General features: G+C 42.9%; 1 protein-coding gene across 2 annotated transcripts in view; it reads right to left on the bottom strand.

Annotated features, from left to right (window-relative positions):
• The window catches only part of UXS1 (UDP-glucuronate decarboxylase 1), a 99,856-nt gene that overhangs the window by 65,725 nt on the left and 17,307 nt on the right, over positions 1-16,824 (bottom strand). The window contains exons 2-4 of one of the 2 annotated variants that reach the window (XM_084900908.1): positions 10,841-10,868; positions 8,685-8,748; positions 7,319-7,362 (exon numbers count right to left, since the gene is read on the bottom strand). In XM_084900908.1, the coding sequence (XP_084757034.1) occupies positions 7,319-7,362; positions 8,685-8,748; positions 10,841-10,868 (136 nt within the window). The remainder of the gene's footprint in view (positions 1-7,318; positions 7,363-8,684; positions 8,749-10,840; positions 10,869-16,824) is intronic. The other variant, XM_084900909.1, reaches the window with a different exon arrangement.

Genomic DNA, 16,824 nt, shown 5'->3' with positions numbered 1-16,824 from the left:
GACATATAAATGGCCAGCAGATACATGAAAAGATGCTCAACATCACTAATCAACAGAGAAATGAAAATCAAAACCACAAAGAGAGATCACCTCACACCTGTCAGAATGGCTATCCTCAAAAAGACAAAAAATAAATTTTGGGGAGGATGCAGAGGTCTGCTGTGCACTTTTGGTGGGAAAGTAAATTGGAGTGCCCACTGTGGAGAACACTATGCAAGCTCCTCCAAAATTAAAAGTAGAACTACCATGTGATTTAGCAATTTGACTTGTGGGTATTTATCCTATAAAGATGAAAAACATTAAATGAAGAAGATATATGCACCCCTATGTTCACTGCAGTCTTATTTATTCAATACAATAACCAAGATATGGAAAAAAATGGATGAATAAAAATGGAAGAAGTTGTGGTACATATATACAATGTAATACTAATCAGCCATAAGAACAATGAAACCTTGTCATTTGTGACAACATGAATGGATCTTGAGGCTACTATGCCAAGTGAGATAAGTCAGGCAGAGAAAGGTAAATACTGTGTGATTTCACATATGTGGAACATGAAAACAAAACAAATGAATAAGCAACACAAAACAATAATCATACATACAGAGAACGGACAGGTGTTTGTCAGATGGGAAGGGGCTTGGGTGATGAGTGCAATGGGTGCAGGGAGTCAATTGTGTATGGTAATGGATGTTCACTAACTCACTGTGGCAACACTTTGTAGTGGGCATAAGTATTTAATTAAGTTGTACACCTAAAACTAATATGTTATATGCCATGTTTACCTCAATTTTTTACAAGTACAAAGAACACCAAGAAAATATCAAAGGAAATTCTATAATTCTCACATTTAAGGATATCTTGTATGTAAGCCTTGCCATATTGGTAAGTTATTGATTTCACTTTTCACATATAAATATTATTATTCTCTAAAGAAAATTATTGCTGGTGGACAGATTTTCTTTCTTTTTTTCTTTTTCTTTCATTCTTTCTTTCTTTCTTTTTTTTTTTTTTTTTTTTTTACAAACATAAAACCTGTAGTGGGTTATTTCTATTTTTTTAAGCTCCAATTAAAATCTCAAATTATGCCACTCATATCAAATTCTAGCTCTCATCCATTGGAATTTTACAAGCAGCATGATTTCAGCACTGACTCATTGCAAGAATTATTTTAAAACACAAATAATCTTTTATTACTATCTGAATCTGTTAAAAATATCAGTACTAACAACTTTTACTCTAGTAAGAGCTGAAATTAATAGACTTCCTGATTACATATAAACAACCAATTAAAGAAAATGAATAAGCACATTTTGATTGAATTTTATCCATCCTTAATCCTCTTTAATCATATAATGAAAACACATAAATCAAAGACAAAAAATTGCTCTCCATTTCTTTCCTCTAATCCGGACTTGATAAAAGGCTTGTACAATGCAGATGCACATCATCTGAACTCATTCCAAAAAAAAAGATTACTAGACTTAATGAATGTTATCATTTTTCTTTTGTAAACTTCTAGAACCCAACTGTTACTCCATAAACATGAAGATTTCCTAATACAATAGAGGAAAATGTCCTAGTGTCTGAAGCTCAACTTTTAAGAGAGGAAAAACTGCAACAGAATCACCCTCAAAGGGTGAAGAAAATTTTCTTTGCACTCTGATTTAAATAGTCTCCACCATATTACCCAACTCTTCACTGCCAGCCACATTACCTGCTCAATTCTGAAAACTTCCTGATATATTTTGGTGAAAAAAACAATTATATGGCGCAACATGACAGATTATAAACCATAATTTTTTACAGTACTTTCATATGATACTAGGTTTTATACCCTCTGAAGTCTTTGCTCGCTTTGGAAATAATTCTCTTAGACTAATCAATATAGGCTAGAAACTATCTGACCAACTTGTATGGCATTAAATTGCAGGAATTTATTTAGAAATGCACAAGATTTAGAAAAAGAAGATCCTCTCTTCTCCTAATGTTCTGACTACATGGGTATTACACTCAAATGAAGAAAAAGAAAACATTATGTAGACATTTACTTAGATCATCAGAGTTTCTAAAAATCAAATTCATAGCCCAACCAATGTGGCTCAGAAGTTGAGACTCGACCTATGAACCAGGAGGTCACAGTTCGATTCCTGGTCAGGGCTCATATCTGAGTTGCAGGCTCAATCCCCAGTGTGGGGCATGCAGGAGGCAGCTGATCAATGATTTTTCTCTCATCAAGGATGTTTTCATCTCTCTCTCTTCCTCTTCCTTCCTCTCTGAAGTCAATAAAAATAAAAATAAATAAAAATCCAACTCATAGAGACTATTAGAAAAAGAACTTCTAACATAGGATCATTGGTTGGCCTCAGGAAGACCTCTGAAAATATAAATTTAAGTATATCCACACACAAATAATTTCCAGCCCTGGAGAAAAATCCATAGCTTTCATCAGAAATAGTTCTTGACAGCCCTGCCATGTGGCTCGGTTGTTTGGAGAGTCATCCCAATGCACCAGGGTTGCGGGTTATATCCCCGATAAGAGGAATCAACCAGTGAATGTATACAAAAGTGAAACAAATCAATGTCTCTCTCACCTTCTCTCTCTTCCTTCTTCTCTCTAAAATAATCAATTAAAATTTTTCTTTAAAGAAATAATTCTTGACAACTAAACTATAGAAAAACAATCTTTTACAACTGCCTGAAATTTGGCTGAATAGAAGTCTTATAATTATGGATTTAAAGAAGAAGTCACATTAGACTGGTAGGAAGGTCAAAGATGTGGAACAGATTGTTCCCACACTCACATATAGTGATTAAAAATTGAGAGGAATTGCTGAAACCAGTTTGGCTCAGTCTGGGGACTGAAAGGTCCCAGGTTCGATTCCGGTCAAGGGCATGTACATCGGTTGTGGGCACATCCCCGGTAGGGGGTGTGCAAGAGGCAGCTGGTCGATATTTCTCTCTCATCGAAGTTTCTAGCTCTCTATCTCTCTCCCTTCCTCTCTGTAAAAAAATAAATAAATTTTAAAAAATCAATAAAATATATATATTTTTTTAAATTGAGAGGAATATCTCATTTCCAAAGTTTGTCCCTAAATTGCAAGGGGTCCCAGCCCCAAACCAAGCCCCCAGCCCAGGGTTCCAATGCCAGGAAAAGAAGTCCCCATATCTTCTGGCTATGAAACCAGCATGGATTGCAGCTGAGAGAGACAGAGGTTACTGGAGTCCCAGGAAGTTCCTCTTAAAGGGCCTGTGCACAACTCCCACCTTCTGAGCTTCAGCACTGGGGCAGCAGCTTGAAAGGCACCAGAAACATATGGGGAGGAACTGAATTGTCTGCCATCAGAGCAAGAGCTAGAGGGGCAGCTTTCTCCTGGATGGAAGTGCTACCAGGAGCCATTGTTCCTTTTTGAGAAGCCCCAAAATCTGGCAGGCTGGCTTAATAATACAGCCTATATCAACCTGGATCACACTACTTACCCCACCCTGGAGAGTCCCTGAGACCCTGCCCCACCCAATTTGTGGGTCCACCAAAGTTGTTTCCAGTGGCTTTTCCCATATGAATGGCCTGTCTTGGCTCATGCATCAGACTTTCCTAAAATCTCTCAAACAAGCATCATCTGGCCTTAGAGTGTGCATCTCTTGCTAAGATGCCCAGGCCAAGCAGTAGCAGCAACCAGTCTTAGCTCACAGCCCACACCTCCAAATCTAGCACAAGTAGCAGCCATTTACTGATTGCTTTAAAGCTCATGCCAGTGGCCCTGGGCAAACACAGGTAGTGGATGATCTTGTCCTGCACCTCCTGGGCGGCCTCAAAGCCAGTGCACCCAATGGACAGCTTCAGACCACAGTGAAGCATCACCCAACCCCAAACACCTCCACATACAACACACTCAAGAGGTATTCTCAGTGGGCACCAAAGCCACACTACAATAAGTCCTATTCTATGGGGTGAGCTGATTCTCCACGGTTATACTCCACTGTGGTCCAACATTGGAGGTGGGTGGATGCAGCCAATCCTTGCAGCTGATCAGCTCAGGGGTAAATGCCTCCCATTGGCATGCCAACAGCAATCTAGGCCCACGGGGAACATACCTTGAGAGCCCTGAGGGGAAGGTGATCAGCTAGCCTGTGTCACTGGGCCCTACAGAACATTGATATTAAGCCACTCTACCAAGTCCGGGAAATATTGCAGCTCTACCTAATACACAGAAACAAACACAGGGAGGCTTCCAAAAAGAGAACACAAAAACATGTCCCAATGGAAGAACAGAACAAGCACCAGAAAAAATAAATAAACAAACATGGAGACAGGCAATTTACTACATGCAGAGTTCAAAACACTATTTATAAGTATGTTCAATAACATAGTGGAAACTTCAACAGTACACAAAAAAACAAACAAACAAAAAAAAACAGACAAAAATGCAACACACACTAACTAAAATGAATAATTTACAGGGAAATCAACAGGACAATAAATAAAACCTTGAAACAAATCAATGATTTGGAATATAAGAAAGCAAAAAAAATAAATAAATAAATAAATAAAAGGAAAAAAAATCAGAACAGTAAAAAGAAAAAAGAACAAAAATGAAGATATTTTAAGAGCTTCTGAGTCAACTTCAAGTATACCAACATTTGCATCATGGTGTGCCAGAAGGAGAAGAGAGCAAGAAATTCAAAGCCTATCTGTAAAAATACTGAAAGAAAACTTCCTTAACTTGGTGAAAGAAACAGGCATACAAGACCAGGAAGCACAGAGAGTTCCAAACAAAATGAACCCAAAGAGGCCCACACCAAGACACATCATAATGAAAATGCCAAACAATAAAGACAAAGAATATTAAGAGCAGGAAGAGAAAAGCAGTTAGTTACCTATAGGGAGTTCCCAAAAGACTGTCAGCTGATTTCTCAAGAGAAACCTTACAGGCCAGAAGGGAGTGGCTAGAAACACTCCAAGTGATGAAAAGCAAGGACCTACAACCAAGATCACTCTAGCTTATAAAGCTATCATTTAGAATCAATGGACATATAAAGAGCTTCCCGGACAAGGAAAAGGTAAGAGTTCATCACCATACAACCAGATTATATGAAATATTGAAAGAAGGAAGGAAGGAAGGAAGGAAGGAAGGAAGGAAGGAAGGAAGGAAGGAGGGAAGGAAGGAAGGAAGGAGATAGGGAGGAAGGGATGGGAGAAAGGAAAGGAGGAAGAGAGAAAGGGATGAAGAGATAAAGGAGAAAAAAGAGGAAGAGGGAGAAAAAATTAAGACAAAAATATGTGAATAAAATGGCAATAAATACATATCTATCAACAATTGAATCTAAAATAAGCAAACAAACAAAATGGAAACAGATTCACTGATACAGAGAAATATATACTAGAGGCCCAGTGCATAAAATTCATGCACAGGGGAGGGGGATCCCTCAGCCCAGCCTGCATCCTCTCCAATCTGGGACCCCTCAAGGGATGTCCGACTGCCTGTTTAGGCCCGATCCCGATGGGACATCCCTCTCACAATACAGGACTGCTGGCTCCCAACGGCTCGCCTGCCTACCTTTCTAAGTGCCCCTAACCACTTCTGCCCACCAGCCTGATCACTCCTAACCACTCCCCTACTAGCCTGATTGATGCCTAACTGCTCCCCTGACAGCCTGTTTGCCCCAACTGTCCTCCCCTGCAGGCTTGGTCACACCTAACTGCCTTCCCCTGCAGGCTTGATCGCCCCCAACTGCCCTCCCTTGCAGGCCTGGTGCCTCCCAACTGCCCTCCCCTGCTGGCCATCTTGTGTCCACATAGGGGTAGGATATTTGACTACATGGAGGAAGCCATATTGTGTGTTGGAGTGATGGTCAATCTGCATATTACTCTTTTATTAGATAGGATAGAGGCCTGGTGCATGGGTGGGGGCCAGCTGGTTTACCCTGAAAGATGTCCTGGATCAGGTTGGGGGTTCCCTTGGGGTGTGGGGCAGCCTGAGTGAGGGGGCCTGTGGTGGTTTGCAGGCCGCCAAACACCCTGGTAACCCAAGCAGAGGCCCTGGTATCTGGGGTTTATTTATCTTCTAAATTGAAACTTTGTAGACTTGAGCAGAGGCAAGCCTTCTGCTTGCTCCGTGGCTGCAGCCATTTCTGTTGGGATTTATGTATCTTCTATAATTGAAACTTTGTGGCCTTAAGTGGAGGCCTGGACCAGCGAGGGTGTACAGAAAGCTTGGCTTCTTCCATCATGGGGGGGCAACCCTAGACTCCTGCTCTTTTCAGCTCCATGGCTGCTTCCATTTCTGTTTGGATTTATGTATATTGTTGAAACTTTGTAGCCTTGAATAGAGGCCTAGTCCAGCAAGGGCAGGCGGAAAGCTTGGCTTCCTCCATTGCTGGGGAAACCCAAGCCTCCCTCCTGCTCTCTGTGGCCGCAGCCATCTTGGTTGGTTTTATTTGCATATTTGCTCCTGATTGGCTGGTGGGTGTGGCTTGTGAATTAGTGAAGGTGTGGTCAATTTGCATATTACTCTTTTATTATATAGGATATATATAGATGTATTTTTTAATCTTCACCCAAATGTATTTTTTCCACTGATTCCCAGAGAGAGTGGGAGAAAGGGCAGAGGAGGAGAGAGAGTAAGAGAAACACTAATGTGAAAGAGATACATCAATTGCTTGCCTATACCACACACACCTTCAGGGGTTGGGGAACTTGCAATTAAATGATGTACCCTTGACCCGGAATCGAACCAGTGACTCTTCTGTCTGCAAACTGACACTCTAACCACTGAGAAAAACCAGCCAATGCTACAGAGAATTCTATGATGGTTGCCAGATGGGAGGGAAGTTAGGGGAACTGGGTGAAAAAAGTGAAGAGATTAAGAAGTACAAATTGGTTGTTACAGACTAGTCATCGGGATATAAACTACAGCATAAGGAATATAGTCAATAATATTCTAACTTTGTGTTATTTATTGGGATGTAACATTTATTGGGGTGATTACTTAGTAAGTTATAATGCCTAATCACTGGGGTGTACATATGAAACTAATATAATAATGTACATGCAATTAAAACATTAAAATTATTTAAAATAAAAGGAATAGTTCTTAATGACAAAATAAAAAAAGTTTAGAAAACACTGCATCCAAATTTTAGAGTAAAAATTTACCATGTCGTGAAAAGGTTCTTGTTTTGACAGTGCCTCACATTTTTTATACTAAAAAATTAATTACTCAGTTGAGATAAATATATATGATATTGACCTTCTAAAAATCAATTCATAAAGATATATGCATTTTCCTAAATGCAGAACAAAAAGTATACATACCTTTTTTCCAAATCTCTTATTTTCTCTCTAAGTGGTTCAACAATCTAAAATAAAAATAAGCAATATCAGCAAAAACAGTGCTTCACCACTTTCACCTGGTTCTGATGTTCCAGATAATATAACATAATGCAAAACAGATTTAATTCCTCCTACAATTCACTTCCAGTTGGAAATTAAGTTATACCACTTCAATCACAATTCTAGAATAGAGATGATAAATTGCACACTGGAACCCTTACTCCATAGATGCATAAGTCTCTGAGAAAATTAACCTTTTTACTTTCCTATCTTACTGTGAACAATATTAAAGGCGGTTCCAGCTCATAAAAAGTGGCAGCTCAATACCACTGGTGTCTTTCCGGGAACAAAAAATCCCCTAGTTGCTGCCCACAAAAGCGTATCATCTTGTTTCTGCATGTTATCCCCAGGGCATCAGCTCTATCTCAGAAATCACAGGCCATAAGTCAATCCCTATCTGTGCTAACACCTTGAGCGTGGACAGAGCAACAAGGGCAATCCAAGGGCTTCCCCAGGAATTCAGCATCTGGCTTCAAATGAAAACGTGGAACTTCTCATCCCCTCCCAGGCCCATGTTGTAATAAGTTATTCATACCTACATTTATTTGACTAAAACATAAGCAATTACTTTACAATATAAGGTATATTATCAACTACAGGAACTAGCTTTCAGTGAGGGAGTCTCTGATTTCCCAGTCTGCTCCTACAGACACTCGTGTTCCCAGAGTCCTAGCATCTCAGGCGGACCTTTTTCCTTTCAGCATCTGCTCAGGTGAGCCGATGCATGTAATCACTTCCCCTTCTCTAGGGATTTCTGGAAAGGCTCACCAAAAAGTCACATAAAGATTTAAACTCATTTTGCCTTTAAGATAGGATGTGTTTTAATGGAGCATGCCTTTGTAAAATGGACAAAAACTGACACAAAGATATATCTTCAATATAACGAGTATTATTAAGTCTCCTATTAAATAAGGGATTTTTTTTTTTTTTTTTAAATCTTCACTCAAGGACCTGCTTAGAGAGGGTGGAGGGCAGGAGGAGAGAGAAACAACCACGTGAGAGAGAAACTTTCAGTTGCTTTCTGTACATGCCCCAAATGAGGATTGAACCCACAACCTAGGTACATGCCCTGAGACTAGGAATCGAACCAGCAACCAACCTTTCAGTGTACAGTATGACACTCAACCAAATGAATCACTCCAGCTGGGCAGGGATCATTTTTTTGATAAATAGTCTCAAAATCATAGATCAGCATCAAGTTGCAACCATAAACCAGCACAAGCAAAGGAACTGAAGTAGATACATATATAGAAAAAAGTAGAAGCAAAATATGAAAGAGACTACTAACCTCTTCAATCTTCCTTTCAAGTTTCATTTCACCATTTTCCTGGATAGACCTGTTGAGTAGAAAACTACAAAACTGAGATCAATTGAAAGGCTTTATGTCTTCAAGAGTTATTTCTGAACAAATGTACACAAAATAAACCGAAGTCTGAGACCATCTCTCTCTCCTTCCCAAATATCAGTACACTAGAGGCCCAGTGGAGTCCCTCAGCCTGGCCAGCAATCAGGGTGGGGGGGTGCATGGCTGGCCATGGGGAGGGACCACGGGAGATTGGCCAGCAGGGGGAGGGACTGAGGGAGGTTGGCTATGGGAGCACACTGACCACCAGGGAGCATCTCCTGCATTGAACATCTGCCCCCGGTAATCAGTGTGCATCATAGCAACCGGTCAACTTATCGATTGGGCTCTTAGGCATACACACACACACACACACACACACACACACACAGGACCGGTACATGAAGTTCATGCATGTGGAGAGAGGGGGTGTCTATTAGCCCAGCCTGCACCCTCTCCAATATAGGACCCCTCAAGGGATGTCTGACAGCCTGTTTAGGCAGCTGGACATCCCTCTCACAATCTAGGACTGCTGGCTCCCAACTGCTTGCTTTCCTGCCTGCCCCTAACCGCTTCTGCATGCCAGCCTGATCACCCCCTAAAACACTCCCCTGCCAGCCTGATTGATGCCTAACTGCTCCCCTGCCACCCCAATTGTCCCTAACTGCCCTCCCCTGCTGGCCTGGTCACCCCCAACTGTCCTCCTCTGCAAGCCTGGTTGCCCCCAACTACCCTCCCCTGATGGTCCGGTCACTCCTTACTGCCCTCCCTTGCCAGCCTAGTTGTCCCTAATTGCCCTCCCCTGCCAACTTAATTGTCACCAACTACACTTCCCTGCAGGCCTGCCGCCCCCCCCCCCCCCAAAAAAAAAATGCCCTTCCCTATAGGCCTGGTCCCCCTCAAATGCTCTCCTCTACAAGTCCAGTCACCCCTAACTGCCCTCCCCTGCTGGCCTGGTCACCCCCAACCTCCCTCCCCTGCTGGCCTGGTCATCCCTAACTGGCATCCCCTGCAGGCCTGGTCGCCCTCAACTGCCCTCCCCTGCTGGCCTGATTCCCTCTAACTACCCTCCCTTACAGGCCTGGTCCTTCTAACAGCCCTCCCCTGCTGGCCTGATCGCCCACAAATGCCCTCCCCTGCTGGCCCATCTTGTGGAGGCTATCTTGTGTGTTGGATTAATAGTCAATTTGCATATTACTCTTCTATTAGATAGGATGTGCTAATTCCCTCCTGAGGTGGTGCAGTAGAGAAAAATAAATCAACCAGGAGAGTAAATCTAAATCCATCTCACACACTCACTACTGCCTTAGCATTGTTTCTATTAAATAAAATAATCTCACTTTTACATTATACCCAACAAGGGATTTTAAAGCAGGAGGTGTGTCTCTACAGGAGTACAAGCCTGCCTGCTGGGCTTTCCTGGGGATTTAATACCAAATGGAGTTTTTCCAAGGAAATAAACAGAACTCCTTTAAATGGGAGCGGAACACCCCACACACAGAAGGCTTTGTCCGGAAACACACAAGTCCTGGTGGCAGGAATTAGCTCAACAAGGACCCGCCTTGCAAAAGCAACCCAATATGAAAAGCCTGGTGGGGGCAACAGCAGCATTAAACTTCCAAACCCAGTTCAATCACCACATCATGATAGCTTTCTTTATTTAGTTGTACTACCAAGAAAAACAACATGGAGTGATTTTTTAAAAAAAAATAAAACTGTACTAACTCTGTACTAACTGCACCAAATTTGTTTTTATAATGAACACTTATTATATTTTGACGACTTTTTTAAAATTAACACAAGGATTTCACTTTTATAAGTGTCCTTCCTGTCCAAATTAGCAACACAAATAATGCCCAGTGAGGCCAGAAGAGTCCTGGGAAGGACAGAGAGTCTCAGCATCCACGTGGCCTGATCCCTGAGGCCAGGGACCAGCTGCATTACTTGAGAAAACCCACAGAGGACAAGACACAGCATGGATGTGTGAACAGCAAAATATTCGACTTCATTTTTAAAATAAATCCAATTAAGCCATGATATCAATGGTGTATATGTAACAACTGAAATGTGTCCACAAAACCCAAATTATTAAAATCAATTACCTCATATTAACGTAGTTGCTCCAAACAGCTGTAAGGGAAAGAAGAAGAAAAGGTCAATATTTAAGTTCATGACATTCATGAATATCAATAAATACAATTTTAATTTTTAACCAATGTTTTAAAGTTCACTAAGTAACTAAGTTATAGCTCATGATGACATTATAATGCACACTTTTAAAATATTAAGTCCAACTAAAAAGTAAGTGCAACCCTAATTGATTTGGCTCAGTGGATAGAGCATTGGCCTGTGAACTGAAGGGTCCACCGTTCGATTCCGGACAAGGGCACATGCCTGGGTTGCTGGCTCGATCCCCAGTGGGGGACTTACAGGAGGCAGCCAATCAATGATTCTCTCTCATCATTGATGTTTCTATCTCTCTCCCTCTCCCTTCCTCTCTGAAATCAAAAATAGACTTTTAAAAATAAGTGAAAACATGATCCTACATATCCCTCTAATTTCAGAATATCTTATTTGGGGTTCGGCACTCAATAGTGCAGAGCCAGTCACAAGAATCAAATACCACATGCCTGAAAGACACAAAGAGCTCAGCCCAAACACTTCCTTTAAGCATTGATGAGAACAAAATCCAGAGAAGTTAAGCAATGGCCTGAGACTGTGCCTTAATTTCAACTAGAATCATCCATCCTTTCTCAGCACCTATCCCATCTCATTCAGACGGCAGTCTCTGGGCTACTGGGCTGCCTCCTTGATTAAAGACACTTGCAGAGAGGGTTACCATGTCTACAACCTGTGGTCAGCAAATGTGCATTAATCAGTGGGGTACAACAGCTAAATTTCACCATAGATAACTTTGAGAAATAATACTGGGCCACGAGCAAGCACTTCAAGTTACTGAACAGAGGGTTACATCAGACAGAAACCTTCACCGTGAATGAGTGGTCCTCAGTTGTATACACACTCAGCCCTTATTTGGTCACTCCCTAATGCTGAACATCTCCCAGGGGCCACATGCTTCCAGATGCCTGAAAAAGGAGAGCAAATAACAAACACCCCCCATTCCACCTTCCCCAACCTGAGAAAGCCTTGAGGTTAGAGCTAATCCTAGGCATCATCTCGTTGCTACTCTCTAGTACCTAGTAGGGCCTTAATCAATGTTTACTGAATAGAACTGTGTCCAAAACCATGCCCCAATTAAGAAACACACATTGCTAACACATTGGGGACCAGTAATTTTATGGCCAGGTAAGTTTCTATTGAAGGAGTATAAAAAAATCCTATCTAATAAAGAGGGAATATGCTAATTGACCAAAACTCCATCATAAAGATAGCTGTGCTCACAGCTGAGGCCAAGTTCCCATAAGGAGCCTTAACGAGCAATCAGCAGGGACCTGAGGCTACGCCCTCCCCACCCTTGTGGGGCTTGACAGGGAATCTCAGGCCGTGCCCCCCACCCCAGTGCCAGGCCAGGGGACCTGAGGCCATGCCCCCCGCCCAGTGGGGCTTGACAATAGACCTCAAGGTGTGCTTCCCGTCTTGGTGCTGGACTAGGGAACCTCAGGCCACTCCCCCACTAAGTGGGGCTTGACAGGAGACTTCAGGCCATGCCCCTGACCTGGGCACCAGGCCAGGGGACCTCAGACCGCACCCACTGCCTGGCAGGGCTTGACAGGGGACCTCAAGGTGCACCCCCAGTGCTAGGTCGGGGGAACTCAGGCCATGCCCCCCCACCCAGCAGGGCTTGATGGAGGACCTCAAGGCACGCCCCTTACCCAGGTCTGGGCTGGCGGACCTCAGGCCATGACCCCCATCCTGGTGCCTGGCCAGGGGACCTGAAGCTATGCCTCCTGCCCGGCAGGGCTTGACAAGGGTGGGACTGTTCGGGTCTGGATCTAGCCCAATTAGGGGCGAAGGGGTGACCGGGTCTGGGTCTCACATTATTTTGAGGTGCATGTGGGTGGGCGGGATTTGACTCTAGGTCCCATGGTGCACCCCAGACTCTGACAGGGGGAAGATTTTCATATACATTTTACTTATTTTCTTTCATCTCTGACACTTCTATTATAGAGAAAGGGTAAATAGCAATTTTAAATTATTTCCTCTTCAGGGGTCTTCAAACTACGGCCCGCGGGCCACATGCAGCCCCCAGGGGAGTCTGATCCTGCCCGCCAGGTTTTTTGGGCAGTGAGCGCAGCCAAGGTGTTACAGTAGGAATTAGTAGTTCATATAGTCTGGCCCTCCAGCTCTCTGAGGGACCGTGATCTGGCCCCCACTTTAAAAAGTTTGAGGACCCCTGCTCTAATTAATCCCTTTAATGTGCACAAATTTAGTTTTACATAAATGTTAAAGGCATGCTTTAAAATTAAATACTCATTGCAACTTAAAATCATTTATTTCATGTTCTTACAAGCTAATATCTTTTTAAAGTATGATACTTTGTAAAACACTGTGTAACATGAAGCGAGAATTCTCATGATCCCTTTGCAATGTGTTAAGAAGGGACATGTTGATCCAATCAAATCATATGCTTCTTCAAGTAGAGGAGGAAACTATGACAGAAAAGGGATTAGCAAAATAACTAAATAAAAAGTGCTAGTGTGCAATAAATGGGAGAAACTAAAATGAATCGGTACTATATTCACTATTCCTCAAAAAGCAGAGGTTGTTTATATCTTTGGACCATGTGATTTCTTTTGGGAATTATCCTCAAGCCACAAGTATACATACAGGATAGCTCCCTTCACAAATCATGGCCTTATTTATAATTAAAGAATAAAAAGGCAGAGGGATAAACCAAAATACCTGACAATTGGCAAGCTGCTTTCTAAATTATACCACCATCCAATGAAAACAGAAAGTCATTAAATAGAACCAGAAAACTATGTTGTAACATGAGGATACAATTTATGATAGTGTCAGAGGGAAAAAATATATGTAGTATGACTTCTGCTATTAAAAAACACATGGGCCAAAACCGGTTTGGCTCAATGAATAGAGCATCGGCCTGCGGACTGAAGGATCCCGGGTTTGATTCCAGTCAAGGGCATGTACCTTGGTTGCAGGCACATCCCCAGTAGGGGGTATGCAAGAGGCAGCTGATCGATGACTCTCTCTCATTGATGTTTCTAACTCTCTATCTCTCTCCCTTCCTCTGTAAAAAATCAATAAAATAAAAAAAATTAAAATAAAAAAACACGTGGAAAAATAAGTGTGAAAATGCCCAAACACTTGAGTTTAAATGGTGAGGTGAAAAGAGACCTCCCAGGCCCTGCCTCTCCACCTGGGCCCCAGGACCCAGTGCTTGAGGACCCACACTGTGAGTGTAAGCCAGAGGGGCCCCACACCCCTTCCTGCCCAGGTGCCAGGGCCGAACTGAAACTGAGAGTCAGAGGTTCCCTAGGGCAGAACGCTGCCTCAGGCGCCTCAGCCCAGGCATGCCAGAGGGCTCTGGAAACTCACAGGGAGTCACATACCAGAAGAACTGTGCATGCACCCCCACTGACCCCCCACTGCAGCAGACAGTATCCAGTTTGAACAGCAATTGGGAAAAAAATGTAAAAAGCAGGAGGAGTTCCCCTGACCTGGCACTGGGGGTGCACCTTGAGGTCCCTTGTCAAGCCCACCAGGCAGTGGGTGTGGTCTTGACCGGAATCAAACCTGGGACCTTTCAGTCCACAGACCAAAGCTCTATCCACTGAGCCAAACCAGTTTCGGCTGCCATGGTTTTTTTAATCCATTCATGTGCTGATGGGCACTTAGGCTGTTTCCATATCTTAGCTATTGTAAATTGTGCTGCTATGAACATAGGGGTGCATATATCCTTTCTGATTGGTGTTTCTGTTTTCTTGGGATATATCCCTAGAAGTGGGATTACTGGGTCAAAACGGAGTTTTGTTTTTAATTTTTTGAGGAAACTTCATACTGCTTTCCACAGAGACTTCACCACTTTGCCCACCAGCAGTGCACAAGGGTTCCTTTTTCTCTGCACCCCCTCCAGCACTTGTCATTTGTTGATTTGTTGATAATAGCCATTCTGGTAGGTGTGAGCTGTACCTCATTGTCGTTTTGATTTGCATCTCTTGGATAATTAGTGACTCTGAGCATTTTTCATATGCCTCTTGGCCTTCTGTACATCCACTTAGGAGAAGTGTCTATTTAGGTCCTTTGCCCATTTTTTGATTGAATTGTTTATCTTCCTTTTGGTAAGTTATGAGTTCCCTATAAATTTTGGAGTTTAAACCTTTATCACATGTACATTGGCAAATATGTTCCCTGCTGCAGTGGGCTTTCTTGTTGTTTTGTTGATGGTTTCTTTGGCTGTACAGAAGCTTTTTATTCTGATATAGTCCCATTTGTTCATTTTCTCCTTAGTTTCCATTGCCCTAGGAGATGTATTGATAAACATTGCTATAAGATATGTCTGACATTTTGCTGCGTATGGATTCTTCTAAGATTTTTGTGGTTTCCCACCTTACATTTAAGTCTTTTATCCATTTTGAGTGTATTTTTGTGTGTGGTGTAAGTTGGTGGTGTAGTTTCATTCTTTTGCATGTATCTGTTGGATTCCCTACACCATTTATGGAAGAGACTGTCTTGACTCCATTTTGCTCTTGTGCCAGTACCAGGCTGTTTTGAGGACAAAAAAAAAAAAAAATTTAAATGCTATCCCAACACTTTTGTCTGAATTAGTCTGACTTAGTTTTCTTAAATATAACCAGCTTCTACTTGAAATAATTCTCATGAGAACACAATTCCTGTCAGTCTAACACCTGAGTGCCTCCATGGATTCAGGGATGAGCCCCGGGAAGTGGGGTGAGGAGGAGCATCCTTGAGAGACTACACAAAGCCCTGATCCACCGTTTTCAACAATCCAGAGTTTTAAGACCCCAAACAAATGAAGACCCATCAATTCAGAATCCATAAAGCTTGGACTTGAAAGCTAGGCAACAGATAGAGTGCCGATTCTTCCCCCTGACCCTGCCAGCCTATCTAAGCACTGTTATCACTGGAGCAGATCCACCGCCATTTCCATCTCCCACCTGTGCAGCTGGCACAGCCACAATACGCTTAGCATGTTCTTATTGAGTGTTCGATCACCACTTTCACCTGAGAGGTCAGGGTGGGGTAGTGACATGGATGTCAGGGTGTCATCCATAAACCAACAGGGCTGTGGGTTCAATCACTGGAGGCAACTAATTGATGTTTATCTTTCACATTAATGTTTGGGTTTTTTGGGGTTTTTTTCCTCTCTCTCTCTCCATCTCTTCTTCCCTTCCCCCCCTCCCCCCCGCCCGCCACCCCCCACCCCCCCTGCTTACAAATCAATAAAAACATATCCTTGGGTGATAATTTAAAAAAACACACACACAACACCAGAGGTGGAGGATGACTGGGGAGAAATAATGGACTGGGAGGAGCACATGCTGGGTTGGAGGCACCCACAGTGATGCAGGCCAAAGGTTCCTGAAGGGCTAGTACACACAGACCTGGGGAAGCCAGGCCCTGAGGCTGGCATGGGAAGGTTCATTTAAACATGGCACTGACCGCTGCATCCAGCTGGGCAGAGGCCACAGCCCCGGGGAATCTCATGGCAAGGCCAGGCATATGCCTGGAAAGTGTAGCAATGCCAGTCTCACCACGTGAGCGTGCCACACTCCGTTTCTAATCACAAGGTCATGTCATTATGCCTCCATTTCGCAGCCAGAGACCGGAGCCAAGAGGAACAGCATGACTTGCTCAGGGTCACACTAGTGGCCACCCATGCCCACGCCAACACTTCAAATGTGTTGACCGGCCCAGGGTTCCGTCATCCATCTCCAAAGGAAAAAGGCATCTTGGTTTTTTCAAACTTGTCCTCTAAATCAGACTCAAACTGAGTAACATTAACCTCATGAAATCCCCGGGTGAGGAGCACAAAGTTTATTCGAATGCTGAGGATGTGCCCATGTCATAAGAGTGAATAACAATCCCAACCTACTTGCTTCTACTTTCATTTAGAAAGGTGTTCAAAACAGAAGCCCTGGAC

This window comes from Pipistrellus hanaki, assembly GCF_964339955.1.
Source record: "Pipistrellus hanaki genome assembly, chromosome: 12".
Taxonomy (NCBI): domain Eukaryota; kingdom Metazoa; phylum Chordata; class Mammalia; order Chiroptera; family Vespertilionidae; genus Pipistrellus; species Pipistrellus hanaki.
The sequence above is the reverse complement of the archived record's forward strand: the minus strand, read 5'-3'. Positions and strand labels throughout refer to the sequence as shown.